The sequence below is a fragment of the Ursus americanus genome, chromosome 27, assembly GCF_024610735.1.
Source record: "Ursus americanus isolate L20-20 chromosome 27, mUrsAme1.1.p, whole genome shotgun sequence".
In the NCBI taxonomy this organism is placed as follows: Eukaryota; Metazoa; Chordata; class Mammalia; order Carnivora; family Ursidae; genus Ursus; species Ursus americanus.
Window position 1 is genome coordinate 11,248,983 of NC_142153.1, and position 25,357 is coordinate 11,274,339.

The 25,357-nt window shown below is 56.2% G+C and overlaps 1 protein-coding gene across 1 annotated transcript in view; it reads right to left on the bottom strand.

Annotated features, from left to right (window-relative positions):
- ADGRA2 (adhesion G protein-coupled receptor A2) overlaps positions 1-15,775 on the bottom strand; it is a 35,007-nt gene extending 19,232 nt beyond the window's left edge. Inside the window, exons 1-2 of the mRNA XM_045779243.2 lie at positions 15,075-15,775; positions 2,170-2,241 (exon numbers count right to left, since the gene is read on the bottom strand). Of these exons, the coding sequence (XP_045635199.2) occupies positions 2,170-2,241; positions 15,075-15,337 (335 nt within the window). The 5' untranslated portion in view covers positions 15,338-15,775. The remainder of the gene's footprint in view (positions 1-2,169; positions 2,242-15,074) is intronic.
- Between the last annotated feature and the right edge of the window lie 9,582 nt (positions 15,776-25,357).

The window sequence follows — 25,357 nt, forward strand, 5'->3', positions numbered from 1 at the left end:
TTTTTTTGGGTCCCCTCGGTAGAGGGCGAGTTCCATGAGGTCAGGCACTGGGTCTACCGTGTTCACCCCCAATGCCTAGAACAGAGCTCGGCACACAACGCGGGCTCAGTATCTCTAGAAGGAAGGCCTTGGGTGATTCCGAGCAGAGCAGGCCTCACACTCAGGATTCTGAATGCTCATCAGTCTCCCGCCCCGCGCCCCTGCCACGCCACGTGATTCAGCTTCTAGTCATTCTTCCTTGACCACCCTCTCATTTTTCTCTGATCGCTTCCCATGCTTTGAAAGCACTTGCTGCGCGGCGACCCGGGTCCCCGGTGCTGGGGAGATTCAGTACGTGGGCATGCGTGGGAAGGAAAGGGCCATCTTTTCTTCTTCCTCAGGAAGCTGACCCTCGTGAGACTAGAGGAGGAGAAGCGGGGAGCCCCAGGGGGTCTTTGGCTGAGAAAGTGCAAGGCTAAAGATGGGAAGATGTCAGTGGAGCCACGAGAGACTCAGAGCCGTGTCCCTCATAGTAAGGAGAAGGGACAGCGACTCCGGGCGGTGACGGGCTCTGGTGGGGCAGGGCACAGGGCTGGAGGCAGCTGCTGTCATCCGCCAAAAGATCCCTGGAAGGAGCGTGTGGTTCCTGCCACTCGGCCCTCGGAGCCCAAGCTTGTGCTGAGGGCAGGAACCAGAGCTCCCGCACGCTGAACTGCTCGTGGGAGAGAAAAACTCTCCCGATCTGTTGGGACCCAAGGAGACTTTAATAGCAGCACGGTGGCAGCCCTTTCTCCTCGTCTGGGCCACCCGGTCCGTGAGCGGCAGAGCAGATGGTCCAGGGACCTGGTCGCGGAGCTGTGCGCACTCACCACCGCCAACATCCCGACACCCCCTCCCACCCCAACACGCTCGGATCACAGAGAACGCGCTCTGCCTTTCCACCCCAAACATGGCTTGGCCCCTTCCCAGTGCCGCAAAGCCAGCCAGGCCACTGAGCTTCGCCTGTGAAGTGGGCTGTAATAGAGATGACCTCGTAAGACTGTTGTCGTGGTCAAAGATCTACACTCCATGTCATGGAGAGATTGCATCCCAATTACCCTCGAATTTTCCAACTTTCACTGGTCAGTGACGTCCCGCCTTTGGGCTTTACGGAAACCCCAACCTACTGAGTTCTAACACACACGGCACTGGCGGTGGAGACTAGACCACAATCGCGGGCTCTGGGAGGGCAGGCTTCCACCTTATTTTTCTGTATCCTCCATCACACTGACCCATGCCTGTCAGGCAAAATGGTAGTCGAGGGGCAAGGGTCCTGTCGAAGGATTTGGGAATGGCCCGCAGGGTGGGAGCAGAGGTAGGAGAGAGGGTGCTGGAGGCAGGGGAGAAAGCAAGGATCAGGCTCCAGGAGGGACGGAGGCCCAGGTGTCCTGTGGAGGAGATAGGACCCAGAGCTGTCGTACAGGCTGTGGTCCCTGGAGCACGCCAGATGAACAGGGAATTGAGAGAGGCTGGTTCAGTCCCCTCATTCGGCAGCTTAAGTGACTTGCCCTCGACTGAGTCAGGCCCCCAACTCTGTCCCTCCTGGCCAGCCAGGCCCTTGCAGTCCTGAGCCCAGAGCCAGCCTGCCTGAGCCCGCAGGGCAGCCCAGAGGGTACAGCTCCGAACCTGCAACCTGCCCAGGGCAGGTGGGCTGGGGGCCCTTTGGATGGGATCCACTTTCCCCACCCTCAGCCCAGGGCTCTGGCCCCTTGGGGCTTTGTTGATTTGTTTGCAGGGGAGGAGGAAAGAGGCCTCAGTCACAGGAACCCCTCCTCAGCCCTTTATGCTGGGCCCCCAGCTGGAGCCTGGGGGTGGCATCTAGCCAGCTAAGGGGCTCTGCCCTCACAGCTAATTGCTCATTAAAGAGCGTTAATGAACTTCCCTGAGCCCCATCCTTGCCTAGACCAGCGAGGTTCCCCTACTTCTCCCTGCCGTTGCTGGGGAAGGAGGTGGTCCCTCTCTCCATACCCTCTACCCTCCGTAATCAAGTCCTGAAAATGGTTCCCGTGGGTCTGACTCTGCGCCCTACTTAGCCAGCAGGCTCTGGGGTGGAGGGGTCCCTCAGCACCCAGCGGTCCTCATCCTGCCTAGACTGACTTCTTGCCCATGACCACCGGCCCCCAGCTCCCCCCACTTTGCCCCAGCACTTACAGCTTCTCCAGCAGGGACAGTCCCAAGAAGGATCCATTCCGGAGCCCGGTAATCTTGTTGTTGCTCAGGAGCCTGGAGGAACAGGGAGAACACGGACAGGAGAACGCGCTGTGACAAGCCAGAAAGTGTGGACGGAGAGGGGAGACGGGTTCCCCAGTACGACCATGTTGTTTTCTGTATCAATGGCGCCCCCTGAAGTTGTGCAAGGCAGCAGCCCCACCCTCTGCTCCAGATTATAGGAAAGAGCCAGTGAATAGTTCAGGCAGACCGGTTATGAGCCCCTAAACAGACATTTCACCTGCCCTGGGTCCCCCCATGGCCTGGATCTGACTTAGGGCACTGCAGGCAAGTGGGCTGAGCCAGGGGGTCAAGTTGCGATGCCCCCTTTACACCTTGGAACCACAGGCCTGAGCCACAGTGCCCTCCGGGGCTCTGTGTTTCCCAGGCCTTCAGTCCCATATCATGAGCAGAGTGGTAGGGAGAATGGCCCGCCTCAGGTCAGGGCTCTGGCAGGTGGAACAGGAGGCCCAGCAGGGGTGGAGGCAGGTGAGGGGAGCGGCCCTTCCTCGGGCCCCACTCTGTGAGCAACGACTTCACAGAAGGGGACTCTTCCCAGCCCTCAAAGGCCCCCGGTTCAGAGGGACTGAGCACCCTTGCCTCCCCAAGCCTGTCTGCGGCCTTGACAGAAGACTGATAGAGCCCTGGGGCCTGGTGGAGGCCCAGGCCTCAGCCTTTGCCTCTGCCCACTCGGAGGTTCTGTTTATTTATTTGTACTTAGAGGAGGAGGAAAGAGGCCCCAAGCTACTGACTAAACCCACTCTGCCCACCCACTCAGCCTTCCTCTGCCAGACTCCCCGCCCCCTCCCCCGGGAGGAGGAAGTTCCAGACCAGCCAAAGGGCTCATCCTTTGAGTTAATTGCTTATTAAAATGCTTTAATGAGCCTCGCAGCCCAAACTCTTGGCTGCTCTGGGCCGAGACAAAGGGTTTCACTTCTACTGCTCTCATTGGTGGACATGGGAAGACCAGAGGTACAGGTCTGGAAGCTTTTCTCGAGTGGGCAGTCTCTGGGATGAAGAGTAAAGGAGATCTCAGGTGGGGGATGGGGACAAGGCATGCAAGCAGCTGTCTGGATTTCTGCCCCCAAGCTTACTGGTGAATATAACATGGGGCGGGGGGGGGGCGCCTGGGGGGCTCAGTCGGTTCAGCATCTGCCTTCAGCTCAGGTCATAATCCTGGGGTCCTGGGATCAAGCCCCACATCGGGCTCCCTGCTCAGCGGGGAGTCTGCTTCTCCCTCTCCCTCTGACCCTCCTCCCTGCCGTGCTCTCTCTCTCTCTGTCTCAAATAAATAAATAAAATCTTAAAAAACAAAACAAACAAACAAGACAGGGAGTGAGAGGACCCCAGACATCTGACGTTCCAGTTAGTCCCTCTTCGGGAGGCTCACAGAGAACAGACAATAGCCAGGATGGAGGCAAGAGAGGAAGGGGGCATCCTCCCTTCTCTGCTTTCTAGAGAGACCCCTCCTCCCTTCTAGTCCCCACATAAATGTACCTCCAACCCTGACACTTCCTAGCAGCCCCTGAAGAGTGATTGTGTGAATGGGTTGGGGCGGGGGTTGCTGGGTTTCCAAATGGCACCTGCGCTCGCTCTCTCTCTCTCTCTCTCTCTCTCTCACACACACACACACACATACACACACACGCACGCAATCTTGACATTTCAAAAAGTTCATCACAGTTGTCACTGTATAACAGTTAGAACTCACATGGCCCCCGTTTATTCTCATTTTATGGATTAGGAGAATTTTAATTCGCATTCCCCATGGTGGTGGTAACCATAAGTAATCATGTCAGTTCCTAGGGCATCTAATGGTCTCATTCGGGCCCTGGGGGGGCTGCGGTGGCCCCCTCAGTGGTGACAGGCTCTGGACAGTGTGACTTTTATTTTATTTTATTTTATTTTATTTTATTTGAAGATTTTATTTATTTATGTGACAGAGAGACAGCCAGTGAGAGAGGGAACACAGCAGGGGAGTGGGAGAGGAAGAAGCAGGCTCCCAGCAGAGGAGCCCAATGTGGTACTCGATCCTAATCCCGGAACGCTGGGATCACGCCCTGAGCTGAAGGCAGACGCTTAACAACTGCGCCACCCAGGCGCCCCTGGACAGTGTGACTTTTAAATCAAAGCCCATCTCACCTCATCTCTGCTTCATCCCCTTCATATGCCTCCAGAATTTGAGGCTCCGAGTTTGCATTAAATGTCAAAGAGGGTGAGAGACCCCTCCGTACTTTCAGTAATGTCAGAGAGGGGTCCTGAAGTGTCAGGAAGGAGGGTGGAGAAAGGGCATGTGTTTCAACCTCCCCCGTTCGCCAGTCCCAAGGGTCTCTCCCAGGGACTGCCTCCTCCTGGGTTTGTGGGGCAGGGAGGCTGATGAGGCTGTGGGGCAGGGAGGCTGATGAGGCTGGGGGTACAGGGGAGGGAGGAGGTATGGAAGGAGAGGGGGACAGGGCTGCCAGATTATCACAGCCCCGTTCATGAAGGAGGAAGCCCGAGAATATTATTTCCTAAATTTGAGTAGAGACCTGTTAAAGGGAGGGAAAAAAGTATCTTATTTCCTGAGACTATGTCTGAGGATTCTAGTGTGAGAAACATTGACTTTAGAAATGAAAATCTTATGCTAGGAAAATACCTTCTAATAAATAATTATCTCAAAATTATATGCAAAAGACTTTTGTTTAAAGATCACTGAATTGAGGGGCGCCTGGGTGGCTCAATCAGTTAAGCATCTGTCTTCGGCTCAGGTCAGGATCCTGGGGTCCTGGGATGGATCCCCGCTCAGTGGGGAGTCTGCTTCTTCCTCTCCCTCTACCCTTCCCCCCTGCTCGTGTGCTAACACAAGTGCTCTTCTCTCACGCTGTCTCCCTCTCTCAAATAAATACATAAAATCTTTAAAAAAAAATCACTGAATTGAAAACAGAGAATTTTAAAAAACCCTCCAACTCTCAAACTCCTGAGATTAAAACCTGGGATCCTAACTTGAGAGTCCTGTCCAGACAGGCCTAGAACTGGTGTTGGGGTACACCCCACATTCTTCAGACTCTTCAGCCTTTAACCCTTGAACACCTTTTGCATACCCCAAATTCTTTAACCCAGAGCTGGTCAGTGGGAGTACGACGATGTGAGTGGAGTATGTAATTTCAAATGTTCTAGTAACCACATTTTTTTAAAGTTAAAACATTAATTCTAATAATGTGTTACAGTTAACCCAATGTATTAAAGTTATCATTTCCATATGTAATCAATATGCAAAATTATTAATGAGATAGCTTCCTTTTCTTTTTTTTTGTACTGAAGCTTTGGAATCTGCGTGTGTTCTACCGTTCCAGCACATCTCAGTTCGGACCAGCCATGTGACAGGAGCTCAGGAGCCACGTGTGGCCAGTGGCTTAACCCTTATCTAGTTTCCTCGTGGCCTGCGCCTCCCCAGGAGGAAGTCTGGGGTGCCTGTGAGATAGGAGGCAACCGGGGTGGGGTGGGGATGTGTGTGTGTGTGTGTGTGTGTGTGTGTGTGTGTGTGTGTGAGCGGTGTGGGTGCAGAGCACAGGATAGGATTGGCGGGCAGCCCCCACGCAGGTGAAGATGAGCTCGTGGCCCAGAACAGCGCACAGTTCATCTCTTGGTGTCCTACCCCCTCTGGCAGAGCCCCTTCCCAGGTAGCCGCTGTTTTTGGGGGTCAGCTGCAGCCCACATTTCCAGCCTGACTAGCCTGGTGCGAACACCAGTCCAGAAAGTCTTGAAACGAGAGACTTTTCCGCGGCAGGGAGCATATCCCTGATCCCCCACTCTCTATAAGCCATTCGCAAAAGCAGGGGCGCCAGGCAAATGGCCGTTTGTCCTTCTCCTCCCATGGCCCCCCTTCTGGCCTCATTTCCCGTTCTTGGACAGACTTCAGGCAGATATCTGTACGATCCGAGTCCCCAGATACCCAGAATTGGATCTTTTGGCCTTTACAACCTAGCCGTGGCTGAGGAAATACTGCTTGAGACCCAGACTGTCCAGAAAATGGCTTCAATCGTGTCTCTGGGTTCAGTGGTTCAGCTCTCAGAGCTGCCCCTTGCGGGTCTGGGGGGCAGGGAGGGCAGTGATTTGGGGTAGAAGTGCTTGGGTCTGGCGCTGTTCGGGGCAGGTAGGGAGCCGGAAGTTACTGGCAGTAGGAGAGAAACACACACAGCCTCACCCAATAGGAAGGAGAGTGTTCCCACCACGCTAGGCTGTCACATGGACGGGAGCAGGCAGGGCGGCCCCAACCACTGGGCCGGGAAGGAGGGCGCCTCGGCCCCGAGGTTCTGTCCAGCTTCATCGACACAGTGCCAGCCTGGCCCCCTCTTAACTGCCCTGCCGCCCCTATCCGACAGCTACTTCCTCAGCCTATTCCAACCCCTCGCCCTGCGACAGCACGGGGATCCTGCCAGGTGGACCTCCTTCCCGACCGCGCCAGCCCCGCCTCTCAGACCTCTGGCTCACCCAGCCCGGCATCCCCAGCTTTCTTCCCTCCCTCCCTGTCTACCGTCCAACATCAGATTTTCACAGGAAGGGGGGCCGGTCCCTGGAGTCCCCTGTTCTCTTACCCTAGAGTCTGGAATCTGGCCAAGGAGAGGGGGCACACTGAGTCCATTCCAGAACTCTCTCCCAGCTAGGGTCCTATTTTAGGGAAGAGAAGCAAGCAAGCCGAGTTACCACTAATGAGGCTGGAGGCCAAGGGAGCGAGTGGCTGGCGTCTACAGAGAGGCCCTGTGGCCTTTGGGCAGCCACAGGAACTCACCAGATCCCAGCCCCACATCAGAGATGACCCTGGAGGGGTCATGTGGGCATCACTCCGTGGGACATGGGGCCAAAACATGCCTGAACCAAACTGTTCTCTCATGTACTGGAAGACTCATACGTGTTAGCGCCCCCCCCCCCCCGCCCATAACACGCACAGATGCGAGGACCACATGCCTGGACACTTGGGGATTTAGCTTCTCCAGCGAGGCTGAGCCTGGAGCTCAGGGCACTGCCAGGCCCTCTGGGCTCAGAAGGACCTCTCTCCAACATCTGTTGCTGGCAGCTTGGCAGTGTCTTAGGGAGACCATCAGTGAGGGGGTCTCTCAGGCCCATAGCCACTCCAAGCCAGCCAGTGAAAACGGACTCCCAGCCTTTCCTGCAGGCCTAGTGCCCAAGGCCTCCAAGCATTTCCAGGACTCACAGAGATGTCCGAACCTACAAAAATAATCCCTGCCTCTGAAATATAAATGCTATAAAATTGCAATTAACGCTTAGCTAAATAACAACCAAACGTCATACTACGTCGATTAGCAAGAAGGAGGTGGGTGCATCCCGATACGCTTGATATGACCGATAGGGTCTCCCAAAGTGAAGCTGCCTCCCGTCCACGGGCCCCACCCTGACACACAGCCTCAGCCTAAAGGCTGCCCTCCTGTGGCTTCCCTTCCCTTCCAGTCTGCCCTTCATATCCATTTAGCCTAATGGCAGTCGACTTAACAGGTGGAGAGGACACACGGCACTCCCGAACTTCCTCCCCAAACCTTCCCTTGGCTGGAAGCCTGTCCACACAGCCCTGACTACCTGCTTGGAAGGACACCCCGGTAGGACCTTCCTTCCCCAGGCTGTGGGGGGTTGTGTCTGGATATGGCCTGTGACCACAGCCTTGAAGCTGAACTGTCCGGGCAGGGCCTGAGGTCAAGGTCAGGGAAGAAAATAGTCTTGGAATGGCTCCTATGCAGGGGGCCCTCTTGTCTCCTTTTCTCTAATCTACCCTCCCTACAGGGGCACCCCAGCTTGGTGGTGAGCAGGCAGGACCACGAAATTGGGCCTGAGATGGAAAGGACTACTCTGAGGGGGTTTGCAGCCTGAGCAAAGGGGCTCAGGTGTTTGTGGTGGGTGGTTGGGGCACCTCGCTGGGGATTTGGGGCCCCAGCAGCCTAGCCGGAGCACAGGGAATCAAGTCTGCTGTGATCATACCTAGGTACTCATTCAGTCTTCAAGTCTACACTGACACCCATTGTGTGCTCGGCCCCGTGTAACACAATGGCACCGCAAACATCAATGCGACGTGGGGTCTACAACCCTCCATTCATGGAAGGCGGAGGGACATGTGTCAGACCGGATGGAGTGTTCGTGTGTGATGTGTCTACTCCATCCGAGGAAGCTGGGAAGTTACTCCCAATCCCCCTTAAGTGCTTCTCCAAACATGGCCTAAAATCTCAGCCCGGGGGAGCCGTGATTTTGGGTGAAGAAAGTGGATTTCTTTTCAAATACAAATAAACCTGAAAGGATCAATTTGTTATAAGTCTGTCTTTCTTCCTTTCTTTTCTTTTTTTTTTTTTTTTTTTTTTTTTTGAGAGCGAGAGAGATCACGAGCAGGCGGAAGGGCAGAGGGAGAAGCAGACGCTTAACCGACTGAGCCACCCAGGCGCCCTGTTATCAGTCTTTTATACTCAAGTATAAATTAGTCCTTTAATCTTTCTACCCCAGAAGTTTTCCTTGGGAGGCCTGAGGCCCTGATCCTGTCTTGCTTTGTGAGCCTGTATCCAGTCTCCACGAGGAGACTGTATGGGCCCTGAGGACAGACACCAAATCTCTCCCCTCCCGGCACTGGTGCGGGGCTGGACACAGCAGGTGCTGGCTGAACGAGGGGACCGGTATCTGGAGGCACAGAGCTCCAGGCAAGGTGGCAGTGGCCGACCGACAGGGTTCCTGCTGAACCCTGGTCTTCTCAAGTCATGGAGCAGTTTCCTCCTACTTCCACTGCCCGCCCCTGCCCCCACCCGGTCAGTCTTGGGAGAGCTCAGTCCTGACAGCTTGGAGACAGCACCCATCCCTCAGCTCCACGGTACAGCCCTCCTGAGACTTCGCCTGCCTCCTGGGGGTGTAGTCCTGAAGCTGTTCCTGGTGCAAGAAGAGGGAGAGAAACACCAGGAAGGATGCTTTAGATACCGCTCACCCTGGGTCCATCTGATTTCTAATACTCTGTGCAGTGACTTGTACAGAGGTCCCCCAAGTACACAAGTGCTTATTAGGTTATCTGCCCCTTTTCGCTGGCTCATGTGTCCATACGGAGAAAGTGGATCACTATCTCCCTTGCTCTGTCCCCAGGGATGAGGTCACCATGGGCAGAGGCTGACCCGGGACCAGGAGCCCTGGGATCTGGCTAGCTGCTGTGTGATCTTGAGTAGGTCAGATCCTTTCTGGAGGTCTCTTCTCAGTAAAAGTAGGGTCTGAAGACTCCCACTCCTTATATTTGATGGCTTTTCCCATCCTGGACACCGGGTCTCCTGGAGCCTGAAGTCTCAAGTTTCTGCCTGGCCACACAGTTCCCAGCAGGCTAAGAGCCCTAGGTGGGTGGGTGGGAGGAGGGGGCAGCTCTCAGACTTTCCCTTCCCTTTCCAGCTGGGAGATGTCTGGCCCCTCAAGTTCAGGCTGCAACTCCCTCCTCCGGCCTCTCTCCGTCCTGTTCTCTGCTCCTCTGTGACAGATTGGTTCCCCTGCCCCTCACCTGGCCCCATCCATCTTGCACACCCCTTTGCCTCCCCATCCCTCCTCTCCCCTCTCCCAGGGCTCGGGAAGCTGGGTCCTGGGAGGTTGCCCAAGTCAGCGACACTCCACAGTTTCTCTGCTCCCCCACCCCCATTACCCAGTCCTAAAAGCAAAGGAATGTTCTGGAGTTTGGGAAGGATGGGGGCCCGCCAGAGGAGGGAGGAAGGGGAGGAGGCAGCTTTGTCCTGTCAGTGTCTGAGCTCTAAATAGAACAGAGCGCTGGGCTGGGGGAATGAAAATAAACAGCCCCTCCAAGCAGCCCCTTCCTAGCAGTTACCGGACTTTCCTTCGAGTTCCTCAGCCCAGGGCCATTTCCCTCCTCTCTTCTCCCCTGCTCTCTGTCAGGTCCCGGGGGGGGGGGGGGGGTCTCTGTCTCAGGGTCACAAGGGAGTGAGGAGTACTGGTCCAGGCTGTGTGGCCTTGGGGAACTCACCTCCCCTCTCTGGGCTCTGGTGAGGAGAGCCCACTGAATAGAAGGCCATGGATGGACCCAGAGGTGGTTGGAAGTTTTTCTCCTTCAGGAAAGCATTCTTATCCCAATGATTCTCTTGTGGTATAAACTTGGAAACTCTCTCCCTTTAAAAACATGACCCCCAATTTAAGGGTCAATTTATGGTCAGGTTCAAATTACGCTGGTTTGCCTGTGCCTTTGGGGGAAATTCTCAGACTCACCCCCCAGGGCTAGGGATTGCTTGCCACCCCCTTGCCCATCAAGAAAGGGTGATCCATGGTAGTCTCGGTAGTTGGTGGGAAGGGACCTCCTTGGGGATCACGAGTGGCTGGGTTCATGAACATGTTCCGAATAATTCAGGCCAAATTACCCACTCTGGGTCCCGGCACCACTGGGATGCTGAATTATAGGGGTTGTCTTTGGAGTTCAGTGCGGTGGCCTCTCCTGTCTCTTTGGCACAGTGAGGACTCAACCAGTAAACCCCAGAGGGCTCTGTTCTCTGCCCAGTGCTTGCCCTGAGATGGGACCATGGACCCTGACATCCCGCATGTGAGGGAGCCCTAAGGGTCCCCAAGAACTCTGGGAAGGAGCTGGCTGCCTCCAGCTTCTCCTGCAGGTAGTTGCGAAGTCAGAGGGGAGCCTGGATTTTTTTCTGGGCCCTCATTTCGAATAGGCAGGGTCAGGAGCCCACATGGGCGTGCTGTGGCTGAGACCCTGCATGGGGAGGGTAAGGCACTGTGCTGGAGTCTCCCAGCTTCTCCCACCTTCTCTCCCCAGCCTCTTCCCTCTTTTCTTTCCTTCTTTCTCTCTGCTCTCTCCCCCTCCCCCTCCTCTCCCTCACAAAAGCTCTCTGTACACAGCCACTTCCTCTGGCTGCTGTCTCTGAGCCCAGACCTTATGAGAACCATATGGGGGAAAGAGGTGGAAGAGAAGGGGGTGGGGAAGCTGGCAAGGACCCGCCCCTCCAGCCAGCATCTTTCCACTCCCCTCAGGCTGTGTGGAGGGCAGTTGGCACACTTTGCCCCGAACTCCCCTAACTGGAGCCTGGCAGCTGGGGTGAGGGGCGCTGAGGGGAGGGACCCGTCCAGAGTTGGAGGCTCAGAGGGAGATCTGTGTTCAAGAACCACTTTCTTGGGGCTGGAGCAAGCACAAGGGCTGTGAGGGACCTCCGCCTTCCCCCATGCTGCTTCTAAGGACCACCAAAGCCCCAGCGAAAGGATGTGGCCTCCAGTAGGTGCATCTGAACGGCAAGTGCCCCTTCTCCCCCATGTGGGCTGCTGCTGCGGGGGGCAACCCCCTGCCCCAGAAAGGGGAGGTGACGCGGACAAGAGTTTGTGGGTTCTGGGAGAATCCAGAGTGAGCGGTACCTTGCCTGCCCCCTCCCCACCCAGCCTTGGAAGGTTCCCAGGTCAAAAGGGCCTGGGTTCCGCTGGGAAGGAACTGGGTTTTTAAAAGCGGCTTTGTGTCCATTGGGTCCCAAATCCAGCCAGGTAAATAGCGAGTCCCTCACGGGAGAGAAGTGTAAGAGAACCCAACCAGCTGATCCTGGAGTCAGCTCCTCTGTGAGTGTCAGGACACCAGGCCCTCCCCTCCTGGCCTCAGTCCGCTCAGCTCTAGGATGAAGAAGAAGGGGCTGGACTGGCTGATCTGTAAGGGCCTTTTCAGTGCAGCCGGTCTAGGAATTTATGACACGGGCTGGAATCCTCTGAGGGGCTGCTCAGATGTCCTAGAAGGTCCTTGTAGGAGATTTCCTTCTGGAGTTCTCTATTATCAGTCCTTTCCTAGAATTCCTTAGTACCTCCCCCTCCCCCTTACTCTCACTCCCAGAGCTGAGAAGCAGAAGGGCAGGCCGGTCAGCTGCTGCCCAGGGATGGGTGGGGGCGCACGGGGTCTTCATCTCCCTCCCATACCCAGGCTCTCCCTGAAATTCGCCATCCCCATGAGACCTTTCCCCTCAGGGGAGAGCCATAAAGGCTCCCACACTGGACAGGAGCACGGGTGCCCACGAGCTGAGGGGTGGGACACATGGATCAGGAAGGAAGCCGAGTTCTGCTTTCCTGGAAAACTTCGAATGAAAATCCATTAGAAGGGGAAAAGGCAAAGGGTGGGGAGGGGGGCACAGAGTGTACAAAAACAGAAGGTACAAGTCAAGATAATAGGGTGGGAGGGTTCTCAGTGCGGTAAACAGGACTAGTCACGGAACTGCCTCAGAGCCGCCTGGAAGCTTTTTCTGAGCACAGACAGGAGGCTCCTTGCAGGCAGGTACCTTTTCTAGCACTTTCTTTGCCTGAAGAGTCCCACCACTGGCAGCTACGAAGGTTTCCCAAGGTGGAGCCCTGGGTCCCAGGAGGACCCGAGTGAGCAGGGTGGGCTGTGAAGGGGAATGGGACTGGGTGGCCCATTCTGGAGGAAAAGAGGGGAGGGAGGAGGAAGGAGATCAAGCCACAGGCACAAAAGTCCATCCATGAAAGTCTTGTTGCTTGCACCACGTGACGGGCAAAAAGATGGAAGGGGAAATCTGTGTGGAAACAAAAAGAAAAAGGAGGAGGAGTCTGGGAGGGTGTGGAGACGGTTCTTGGGCTCTTGGGCTCTTGGCCTCCTGTTTTGCTGCCAGGCTGAAGCCCCTTCCCAGCACTTGTCTTCCTTCTTCCCTCAAGAGGCATGCTGGGTAGGGATGGGACCGGCTGGAGGGGCTGAGCCCTGGGAAGGGAATCCCTGCCAGCAATCAGGGTCACGATTAGGTGGCGCCTGGAGGGAGAGCCTAAGAAATACGTCTGTGGCTGGGATTCAGCTACACTCCAGGCTGAGGGGCCAGAGGGCTCTCTGGAGCTTCTAGGGCCTGCCCTGTCGTCACTGTGGTGAGGTCCAGCCAGGCTCAGGGGCTGTTCCTTTGGAAGGTATCTTAAACCAGCTAGGTCAGTGGCCTGGGACAAAGAAGGGGCCCTTCCTCTGGGAGTGGTTCGGGATGGGAAGGTGAGCTGGCAGTCACGTCTGCTGCCACCTTGTCACAATATATTCTCACCAAGAGTTGGCTGCGCTCACTCCTTGGAGTGGCGTCGATGGGAATTAGCTATGGCTGGAAAGCATTATTTCCCAAATCATTCTAAGATGTACTGCAAAACCACCTTTTAATGTTTCCCCCCTCTTTTCTGCCTTTAGTATGTGTGGATTCCCTAATCCCAACAAGCAGACATACAGAGAGTCGGTGTCCCACATACGTGTGTGAGTACAGCCACAAGATCGAGTCTACACGTGCAGACATACACGCACACGCCCCTCTCTTGAGCTGAGTTATCATTGCACGGCGGGGGCTCACATAGACACCAGCCCAACCATTCCACACAGCAAGCACATTTCTCCTCCAGATCTGAGTGGGCTGGGGAATGCCCAGGCCCGCCTGGACCCTTCAACGCCAGTGGACAATCAAAGAGACCAGGAATGAGCAGCCGCGGCTGCCTTCCCAGGCCACGGCCATACCCCAGGTATGGGGTGGGACGCGGGAGACAGCGGACACATGGCCTCCACCCACCTAATGCACACACATGCACACACTCACACCCCAGCTGGGGAAAATGCAGGCCAGGCAGCCAACGTCAGAGGCTGACCAGTCGTGTCCTGTCAGGAAGCCGGCAGCCTCTGAACTCACCCAACCAGAGGCATTAGGGTATTGTTCTGGACACAATCAGGATAGACTGCGAGCCAGCCCCAAGTCTGGGCAAGGGGCGGTGGGGAAACAGTTGCCACCGGGGTCAGGAAGACAGGAAAGGGGAAGCGCTCGCAGGCTGGGTCCGGGACAGGAAAGGCACGGGCCGCCCTCGGGCCGGACCCTGCTCCCCACGGCGTGCGTGGAGCTGGGAGCACGTGGTCAGGGCAGGAAATCGCCGTGGCGGGCTGGGGCCGCGAATTCGCCTGCGGTGGTGGGGGCTCCAGACCTCCACCGAGGAGGCGTGGGGCCGGGTCGCGGCGCGACGGGCCGCGCTCGCAGGCAGCGAAGTGAGGGCTCAGTAGGGCCCTGGCTGAGAGAGGAAACGGGGTGACGGAAGGAGGCTGGCTGGCAGCCGCCTTCCCCTCGGCCGGGTTTCTTTCTTCGAAGTCTCGGAGCGAAGAAGTCAATCGATTAGCAGCCAAAGCTCGGCTTATACCCCGGGGAGGCAAAGAAGAGGGCGGGGTGCGGGGCCCGGCACACAGCTCCCTTCACAGATGCGCGCGGAGGGAGAGGGGCCCGGGACGAACCGGGACGCCGGGGTCTCATGCAGGCCAGAAGCGCCGCAATCCCAAGGACAGATTTTCCGACACCCCGCCCCCCTACGGAGACCGGCTGGCAGCGCGGCTGCCAGGCTCGGGGTGGGGGTGGGGGGGCGGATGGGGCGCCCCCCACTGGAGAAGCCAGGCCCGCGAGGTGAACCCGGGAGACTCCCGCAGTCGGGCCAGGGACGCGTCCGCGGAGGTGACGACCGCAGCCACCTCTGGGGCCGCGGGCGTCAATCTTTCCTGAGCCTTCCCCCAGCCCACCCACCTCAGATCCCCGAAGTCTGCAACACCAGCCCAGACTGGAAAGTCAAGGGGCGTCGGCGTCCCGCCAGCGCGCGTTCCCTTCACCTGTGCAGGTGAGTGGGCGCCCGCGGTGCCCCTCTCTCGGGCGCAGCCGCCCCCCGAAGCCCGTTCCTCCCTCCACACCCCGGAGCCCTAATCCTGCCCGTACTTCTCCAAGTCTCCCTGCTCGGCGCCTGGACTCAGGCCTGTCCCAGAGTCTCCGAGGTGGCGGCAACGTCCCCGTCCCCCTCCTCCCGCTCCTCTTGTCCCGTCTCCGTTCGCCCCCTCGTCGGGGCTCGGGCCGGCCGAGGAGGGTACTCACAGGGTAACGGTGCCGTTAGGCAGAAGGCCGGGCTCGGGAGGCTCCGGGAGGTCCCCGCCGCCGCACACCACTCTCCTGCGCGCCGGGTTAGGGGCACCGCCGCTCAGCCCCTTGGGCCGCTCCCCTGAGCATTTGCAGCTGCGAATGGGGACGGGGCAGCCGGGCGCGCCCCGGGTCTCGGGCGCCAGGAGCAGTAGCCACGGCAGCAGCTGCAGCAGCAGGCGCGCTGGCGCCCCCCGCATCCTGCGTCCCGCGGCGCCCATCAGCCCATCGCCCCGCGGGGACCCACAGCGCTGGGGCCCGTCTGCGCGCCGGCCAGAGGGACCTGGGCTTGCGGGAGGCGTGCTCAGAGGGGGCCCCGGGCGTCCGAGGGCGGGGCGGGGGGCCCTGGGCGGAGGCAAGCCCCGGGGTCCCCGCCGCCGCGCCCCGGGGGCATGTCCGGCGAGCGCCCCGGCGGGGAGGACGCGGGCGCGGCTGTCAGCGCGGCGCGGGCGGCCCCCGGCGGCGCGGCCCGAGTCTCTGCGCCGTGCTCCCGGGCCGCCTGAGGCGGGGCCCCTCCGCGTCGCCTGCTCGCTCGGCGCTGGACTGGGACCTAGCGGATCGCGCCGGGCCCCTGCTGCCGCCGCCGCCGCCGCTCCGTGCCATGGATGGAGGCAGCTCGGCGCTGCGCCGCTCCCGCCGCCGCCAGCCCCCGCCCGCGCTCCCGAGAGGGCGCCCTCCCCTCGCCAGCTCGCCCGTCCGCGAGGCCCTAGCGCCTCCCGCTACGCAGCCAGGCCGCTGCCCTCCTCGGAGCGAGCGCGGGCCAGGCGGCTCGAGGCCCCGCGTGTCCCCGAACCCGCCCTGAGCCTAGACTCCTTCTTCCTCCCCGCCCCCCTTCCCCGGGCCTGCACTCTTCCTCTCCCATCTCAGTCGTCAAAGCCAACCACCATCACTTTCCCCAAAACCTTCCCTCGCTCTTGCTCATCCAGCCCGCACCTCCATGTCTGGGTCTTTCAGTGACCTGCGGGTTTGGTCAGAGATGTCTGGTGCTCCCTGTATGGGGTTGGGATTGAACTTTGTTCACCGCCCTGGCGTTGCCGACACTTGGCTTCCCTTGGCCCCTGACCTGATGGGCCAGTCTGGAAGGCGACCCTCCCTCCCGCAGCCCTGCTCTAGCCACTGCAGGATACAAACCAGAGACTTAGGAAGGCTCAGACCCTCCTCTGCTGCCAGTGACCTCACCCAGCGGGGGGTGCATGTCGCTCTGCCACGGAGGGGTCAAAGGCCAAGGCAACAGGCTAGATCTGGCCTCCTACCTTTTCCATATCCCAGTGCGTGTGTGTGCGTGTGTGTGTGTGTGTGTGTGTGTGTGTGTGTGTGTGTGTGTGTTTGGGAGGCAGTGGGAATGAGGGAAATGGGAAGAGGAAAAGCAGGGATCTGGGTGAGGGTGTGGAAAGAGCACTGCACCGTGAGTCAGGAGAGCCTCATTCTAGATGTCTCTGTTTGACTTTGGACACAGCCTCTAACGTCCTGGAGTATCTAATCTCTGGGGTCAACATGGGGCTCTGCATGCCTCCTAGTTTATGAATGTCAGTTGTGGCATTTGAATGAGCGAGTGAAAGAGAGAGGGCACTCAGTTTCCATAGGCAGAGGGCTAGTGGCTTTGGGTAGTGTCGGACCTTGACAAAGGGGAATAGGAATGAAAGTTGCCTGAGGGTCCTAGATGGACTGTGATGCAAGCTGGGAATAGGGCTGGGGAAGAGGGAAACGAAGTGTGGCCCAGTATGTCTGCTCCCTCAGTTTCCCCCCAAAGTCTGCCTTTTCTGACACTTAATAGACCCTTCACTGCTGAGGGTCAGGCTGCCTGGGTTGGGGGATCCCTGGGTAGAACTCCTCTTCCTCATCTTTCACGGTATCGCCAAAGAAGTTTGCTAACTGCCACCTCCTTTCTGTGGTCTTGGCCCTGCTGGTGCATGTGACACCTTTTCCAGCACTGTGGCCTTTCAGTCCAGTCTCCCATCCCCCTTTGCAGGGAACCACCTTCTCTCCCTGGCCCGTCAAAGGCAGACACTGGGCCCAGACACTGGCTACTTCACTTTCCCTCTCTGGCTCCACCAGTCTCTCCGAGCTGCAGGCTCTGGTTCCTTCAACTTCCAAAGATAAATAAATAGTGCTTGCAAATGGAGTAAGAGAGAAGGGGAATGGACTTCCCAGCAGGAGCCCTCCGCAGGCGGAGGGCAGGCTAGGACTGCATTCCTTTGGAAGGGTCTGAGATGGAGCTGGCCACAGGCAGTGTCTGCCGTTCAACTCTTCTGCTCCTAGGTAGGGGAAAATTCTCAGAGAGGAGGAGCAGAGGCCTCTGGCCTAGGTCACACAGGCTTTTGGCAATTCTTTTTGCTAAATGAAGACACTCCAAAGTCTGGAAAGGAATTGCACTGGGACGTACACTCCGCGAGGCTGTGCAGAGGCCAAATGACATTCAGTGAGGCAGAGCTTCCCCACAGTGGGAATGAGGTGCTGCCTGGAGACATTTATGAAACACTGTCCTGCGGCATCTGGGTGGCTCAGTCGGTTAAGCGTCTGCCTTCAGCTCAGGTCATGGTCTCAGGGTCCTGGGATGGAGCCCTGGGATTGAGCCCCCCCCCCCCCCACCGCTCGCATGGGGCTCCCTGCTAGGCGGGGAGCCTGCTTCGTCCTCTCCCTCTGCCGCTCCCCCTTGCTTGTGCTCTGTCAATAAATAAATAAAACTCTTAAAAAAAAAAAAAGAATAAAATGCTGTCCTGTCTTGTATGTCATCACATTGGGCGTCTCTACCCACCCGGAGAGGTGAATGGGACAGGAGTTACTTTCCCATTTTACAAGTGTGGATGAGGAAACTCGGGCGTGAGCAGTAAAGAGCCAGGGGTGGGAATTTACCCTTTGGTTGCTTTTCGAGTGCTCTTTCCTCTGAGCCACTCAACGCTTTTCCTGCAGGAAGCTCCCTGGCTTATCTGTCCTCAGAGGCGCAGGGTGGGATGGGTAAGTGGCCCACAGGAACGCCTTTTTGATCTGAAGCTTGTTTGAGTCAGAAGGAGAACTCCAACTTAGTCCCAATCTCAAGAAACCTGGCTAGGGAGTTTGGCCAATTACATACACCCTGATAGTGTGATAAGCTCTTTAATGGGCTAGGGATAAGGTACCTAGAGAGGAGGCTGGACTGATCCTATTGAAGCAAGAGAGAGGGGGCTTACCAAAAGTTTTAGTCCAGTTTAGGGCAGAAGTGTAGCCCACCTGACTCTACTGACCCATCGCTATTCCCTTCAGTATCTGCGGCTCACGTCCGCTCTGCCTCTCTCAAGAGAAGTTTGCCTTTGCTAGGTTCTAGCTGTTGGCCAACCTCTCTCTGCGCCCAGCTTCAGTCCTGGTCCAGTGCTCCTTGTCAAGGAGGAGCTGGGGCCTCTTACCCCATGGTAGACTAGCCTTTCCACTAGCAGCAGCTGAGAGTGGAGGGTCGGGTAATGGTCGGTCCCTCTCCCTCCAAGCCTGGAGCAGAGCAGAGCTCCCGCGGGAGGACGTTCACATGTGAGCTAACATCTCCTGGGTGCTTATTACGTGCCAGGCATTTGTTGATGAGTTTGCTCATGGAGTCCTCCCAACAGGGTGAGGACGACTGTTTTAGCAGACAGGGAACCGAGGCGTGAAGAAGCACCTTCGAAATCCAAGGATACAAACTGGTAAGTAATAGAACCAGGATTTGAACCCAGGCACTCTGAGCTCTAGCGTCCAAATTTTTAACCACCATGCTCTGTAATTTGCAGGGAGGAGAAGGGCTCTCAACAATTCCCCCCAAATTTTATTTCTCCTTGAGGTTTTCTCATTTTGATTCCATGGCCCTTTCTGAGCTGAACCTCTCCAGACATCCACTCCCAAACCATAGCTGGTAGTAGAACCAGGACCCCGTCCCCTAGTCTAATAGAATCAAGGAGGGCAGAAACTTTCCAAAGGAGCCTCGCTGCTCAGCTAGAAGATAGGAGGGGTGACGAAACACTGTAACCTGTGTAGACTCAGACAGCAGGAGTTAGCATTTCTCAGCACCACGTGCTACGCTGTCCCCCCAGCTGTCTGGTGGCCCCATCCTGGATGGTCACCTTTGAATTCTTAGGTTTTCTTTTCTTTTCCTTTTTTTTTTTTTTTTTTTTTTTTTTTTTAGATTTCGTTTATTTATTTGAGATAGAGAGGGAGCGAGAGAGAGCATGAGCGAGGGGAAGGGCAATGGGAGAGGGAGAAGCAGGCTTCCCACTGAGCAGCGAGCCCGATGCGGGGCTCATCCCAGGACCCTGGGATCACGACCTGAGCCGAAGGCCAACTGAGCCACCCAACGCCCCATGAATTCTTGGGTTTTCTAACTCCCTCTGTGCCTTGTTGCGTTTCAGAAGCAGGATTCTAACACAGACCCAGGACCACAGCAGAGGAGATAATGGCCCATAACTGCGTTGGTAATGCAAATATGATGTTTCTCCAGGTCTCCGTTAGCTTAGACAGAGGCACAGAGCCTGTGACCCCCCCCGCCCCATTTTCCCCTCCCTCCCAGGATGGCTGTGCTGGTCAGTCCTCTGGGCTCTCTGTCCTCTTCCCTGTCCTGTACCTTCCTCTGGGGACGGTGCTGAGCTGCCTGTCCTGTTGGCACATTCACACTGGGTATTCATGAGGGAGAAATGCTCTGGAGCCTCAGCCCGAAGGAATGAATAAGAATTGTGAGAAGCTGGGGCGCCTGGGTGGCTCAGCAGGCCGCTCCCCCTGCTTGTGCACTCTCTCTTTCAAATAAATAAAATCTTAAAAAAAAAAAAAAAAGAATTGTGAGAAACTACCCAGATAAATATTTGGGCCAGATTTTACCACACGGTAAGTACCTGGGTATAATTTAGGCACTCCCACAGGAAGTGGTCATGATCTCTGTGTCTATTAAAATTAAAATTGGACTCACCCTTAAGGTGAGATCTACTCGCATTCCCTCATTTGATGGACTGCCTCCCGCACTTCGAGTTCAGTGACTAAGGGCATGGACTCTGCCGCTCGATTCAAATCCTGGCTCTCTAGGGTATGGATCATGGGACTTTGGGCAAATCACTTCCTTTACCAGAGTCTCAGTTTTCTCACCTGTCAAATGGGGGATAAAAAAATAGTATTTACTTCAGAGAATTGTGCCGATGATGTCAGTTGTATAAAAATGATGCCTGTGTGGTAGAAAACGAAAATACACTTGGCCTTTGTCCTGGTCCCTGACCCGGAGCCCCTCACACCCTTGGCATTGCCTGACTGCTGGGAGCGTCTTTTGTTGATCGAAAGGAGCCTCTTTGATCACCCCTGAGTTTATGCTCCTGACTGACGTGGGACTCTTAGGTAGCCTCAGGATGGGGCTGGTCACCAGAACGACCTCGTGACTGGGGTGGGGGTTGGAATATTCGTCACCACTGGCCTCTGCCTCTGGCAAAGCGTTAGGGGCACCAGAGACTGAGGTCTACAAAAGCTCCAACAGTGAGATTCAGAGCGCTTCCAGGTTGGTGAGCACAACAAGGTACTGAGAGGGCCACACACCTGACGAGGGCACGGAAGCTCTGTCTCCCCTCTCCATACCTTGTCCTATGCTTCTCTTCCATTTGGCTCTTCCTGAGTTGAATCCTTAAAAATAAACCCGCTAATGTAAGTAAAGTGTTTTCTTGAGTCCTATGAACCATACTAGCAAGTTACCGAAACCGAAGAAGGGATCATGGGAAGCTTGGAATGACAGCCAGTCAGTCAGAAGTATGGGTGGCCCAAAACTCCCAACTCACATCTGAAGTGGGGGGACTGAGCACTTAACCTGTGGGGTTTACACTGCCTCTGAGAGGAATTGAATTGTAGGCACTCAGTGGAGAATTGATTGGTGTCAGAGACCACCCCAGCCTGGCACACACACGTATTCAGTACATTTTAGCTAGGCTCCTCCTTGCTGTTTTCCTTATTGGTACTGTTGAAAAGAAACAACAGATCCAAAATGGAGTCACTTGTGCTAAGCCCCACATCAGCAAACCAAGACTTAATAGCTAGCCTAATTTTAGTTCAGCCCTCCCAGAAATCTGACCTTTAACCAGTCAATCTGGAATTACCTTGTCAGCACTAGCGAGATAATCTGCCTGATAGACCCCAGCCTTTTCTCAAAGAAAGGAGATCTTGCCTGAACCAATCCACTGTTTGCTAGGAACTTCCTTTTCCCACCCTCTTCTGCCTATCAAAGCCTTCAGTTTTGCACAGCTTCAAGGAGCCTGTTCTACTTGCTAGATGACATGCTGCCTGATTCACGAATCAGTGAATAAAGCCAATGAGATCCTCAAGTGTAGTCAGTTGAATTTCATTTTTTTTTTCACAGTACCTACCTAGTTCTGTCCTCTCTTAGAGTTCACTGTTTACATATTTGACTCCTCCATTAGCGCATAAGGTCCCAGAGGAGGGAATTTTTTTCTTTATTTCTATGATTTCCAGCCTGTTCTAGTGCCCAACAAATAGAAGAGACATTTATTCAATTTGTTCAACAACGTGTTACTGAAATCTTAGTCATTCATTTAAGCAACGTTTATGGAGCACATAGTACGTGCCAGATACTGTTTCTGACATTCGAGATACAGCGATGAAACCAAAAGAAAGTCTGTGGCTCCATGACACGAATGTTATAGCAGAGGGAGACAGATACTATGTACATAAGCAAATGTGTATAATCGAGTAGGTGGGGACAAGAGCAGTGAAGCCAAATGAAGCCGGTTAAGGGAATAAAGTGTAATGAGGAAGACCTCTCCGGCTAGGTGATCTTTGAGCAGAGCTCAGGAGGGAGCAGGTCACATGGATTTGGGGGGACAGAGCATTTCATGCAGAGGGGACAGCAGAGGCAGCAAGGTAGGAGAGCACTGTCTGTGCTCACTCAAGGAAGAGTTGGGGACCATGCGGCTGGAGCAGAGTGACAGGTGTGGTCACAGTGCCCTTGGACCTCCTGTCCCCATCACCAGGGTACTGAAGACCCTGGGAAGGACTTTGAATTTTATTCTGAATGTGAGGAGAAGCCTAGAGGGTTTGAAAAAAGAGGTGTTATATCATCTGAATCAGACTTTCAAATCTCCTGTCTATCTGGAGCATGGAGGATGCCAGGCAGGGGGGCAGGAGGCCAGTTAGGGGGCCCGTCCAGTGGAGACGCCGTGGCACCTTGGACAAAGGGGGTGGTGAAGGAGGCGGAAAGAGGTTGGATCCTGGGTGTGGGAAGAAAGCGAGTCCAATGGGATTCCCTGACACACTGAAAGTGGGGTGTGAGAAAAATTTGTCAAGAATGACCCCTAGCACTGTAATGTAAAACTAATAATAGCATTTTGTGTCAACTATATTCAATTAAAGGAAGAAAAATTTGGCCCCCCTAGGTGTTAGGCTTCAGCTTTGAGAAGAATGGAGTCACCATTTGCAAAGCTGGAGAAGACTCCGGAAGGCTTAAACTGGGGGAGAAAATCAAGAGTTCGGCCCATCACTGTGGGCCTCTGTGCTGGGTATACAATGGTTAAACAAACAAACAAAAAGCCATGGTTGCCGCCCTCAGGGAGTTGAGAGTCTAATGAGGAGGCTGTGATTGAACAAAGAAGGGCACAGATGACTATAATTACAAACCGTGATGTGGGTGATGCATGTGAAGGCAAGGGGGCTGTTAGATAGAATAATGGGGAACAGAGAGCCTGTAGTTTCCACTGCCGACCAGGAAAGGCCTCTCGGAGGAAGAGCGGCCTAAGCAACCCGGAGGATCAACAGGCATCGGCCAAGCCAAGAGGAGGCCAGGAGCTTCCGTCACCCCGGGCAGGGAGAAGCTCAGTGCCTTAGACAGAGGGGAGACCTCTGTTGTGTGAGGAGTGAAGGGGGCTGGTGGCGGAGGGGTGAGGGCTCTCCTCCCCCCTCTTTCCTCTCCCTGGCGGGCCCTGAGGCACCTCACAGGTAGGCTCCTAGGCTCCTCAGAGCCCAGGGGATAGACTGTGTCTCTCCTGCCCAGGGTCCTACAGATGCGTCAGGACTCAGGAAGCCTCTCGATTCACAGCCTTATTAGGTCGCAGAGGGAAGGCCTTTTCTGGTGGACTGAGGTAGCCCAGCCCCTCAGGGCCTAGCTTCCCGCCCGTTTCTTCTAGGCACCCCTCAAGGAACTGCTCCATGCATTGTCTTTTCTCCCGAGTCAGTAGAGAGGATGAGACCAGTGACAGGGTGACGCCCCTCTCTCCCTGAGCCGTGCTGGGGTCGGACTATCCTGGAAGGAGGACAGGCAACACAGGCCGGAAGAGCGTGTGTGTGTGTGTGTGTGTGTGTGTGTGTGTGTGTGAGTGTGTGTGCCAGTGGGGGGTGGGATGGGCGGCACATGGGGCACAGCTGAGGCTGACCCGCAGCCTGGCCGGGTTGGATTTGTAATCCGCGTGGAAGCCTGGTCCCCGGAGCGGCCGTCCTCTTGATGCCTAGCTGGCCATGGGGGGGTTCTGGGCCGGCCCTTTGGCCTTTGTCTCTCTTATCTCCCTCTGCTTCTTTCCATCTCTCTGTCCTTTCTTTCTCCTTTCCTCTCCTGTGCACTTTGTGTGCCCTAACCAACCCCCCCAACAACAACCTCACCGGAAGCGCAAGGTCAGACTTCTGGGGAGAAGGCTGGGCTCTGTTCCCTAAGACCTGGCCGGCTGCCTTGGTGGTCGTGGACCTGCAGGTTGGGAGAAATGCAGAAGGAGGGGCCCCCTCCCTGGGCCTCCCTCCTGGGGACTCCACTCAGGGACTTTGGGCGTGTCACCAGCGTCTCAACGCCCAGGGGCTGTGAGCCAGACTATCTAGTTTTGCTTTCACTCTGGGCTGATTTCGCTGTTTTTGTGCCCCGCTCCCTGGCTAGGTCTTTCGTGAAAAGCTGTGGGGACAGGAGAGGAAGGTTTGGGCGTCTGTATTTGGGCAGCACGTTAAGGGGCAGGGGGACCTTTCCACCTCTCTGCGTCCAGCCCCGTTAGGTGCTCAGTGAGATGCCCGGGAGGAGAGCTTGCCGTGGGCACTCAGGGCCTTCGCTGCCTCTCCGAGGGCCACCCTCCCTCCTCAGCCTTAGAGGATCATGTTTCATTTATGAAGGAAGGCCACAGCTTTCCCGACAGCCCTTATCTGCTCAGTCCATCGGAGCTCCACCCCGTTTCTCCACGGAGACTCCAGCGGCCTGCAAAGCCCAACCAGGCTGGGCCCGGCGCAGGGCACCGACGTTTACTGAACTTTTATCGTGTGCCAGGTTCTCGCCACACAACTTTACCTGCTTTGTCACATTAAAAGAAAATATGTCCTCGATTTGTAATGTTTAGGTCATCTCTACACGCCACGTGGGGCTCGAACTCGCGAGCCTGAGATCAAGAGTCTTGGTCTCTCATCGACTGAGCCGGCTAGGGGCCACTGCACTTAACGCATTTAAAACTTCGCAACAACACCGGGAGGCAGACGCTCTTCATAGCCCCCCTATTTACAGATGAGGAAACTGAGGCACCAAGAAGCTTAAGTCTTTGGCCCAAGGTGATTTGACTGGTGAGGAACAGATGTGAAGAGTCAAACCCAGACAGATTGGTGCCCTCGTCTTGGAGCACGCATTTTGGCTGTGTGTGTGTGTGTGTGTGTGTGTGCACGGACGCATGTGTGCACGTGTGCGTGCCTGCCCTCTGGAGCAGCTCCCCAGCCCTAGTGTGGGCCATCGGCTCTTACTGCCACAGCTCCTCTCCCTGCAAGCGTGTTCCCAAACTGGCTGCATAAAGTCCTTTTGATGCCTGGGCTCCTGGAACTGACACAGCGAGAGCCTGTTCCTCCCTCCCGCAACCCTCCCCCATGCTCTGGGCCCCACTTCAGAGTTCCCAGGGGCACAGTGGCTGCCCAAGTGGGCCTGAGCCTCACAGGTGAGCGGAGCCAACTGGGGACAGTGGACAGCATGGCCCAGGGCCACGCCCCAGAGACCCCCACCCAGGCAGGGGAAGAAAGTGGCTCTCAGCCCCAGCTCTGGAAGAGAGCATGCCCAGGCAGAGGGGCTGCAGTCTGTGCAGCAGAGTCCTGCTCCTGATGGGTCAAGCAGGACAGCAAAGCGGGGACGCTGAGATCTCAGCTCCGAGGTTCTTCCTGGCCCCTGTGGTTTGTGGGGGAAGGTTCATGAGCGGGCTCAGAGGGAAAGGTGGCTAGAAAGAGGATACAGGGAGGGAAAAAGGAAGAGAGGGAGATGGCTGGGCTCCCCCAGAGGCCCCCAGATGGAGGGACACCCCTGCCCTTTCCGCATGGAGGAG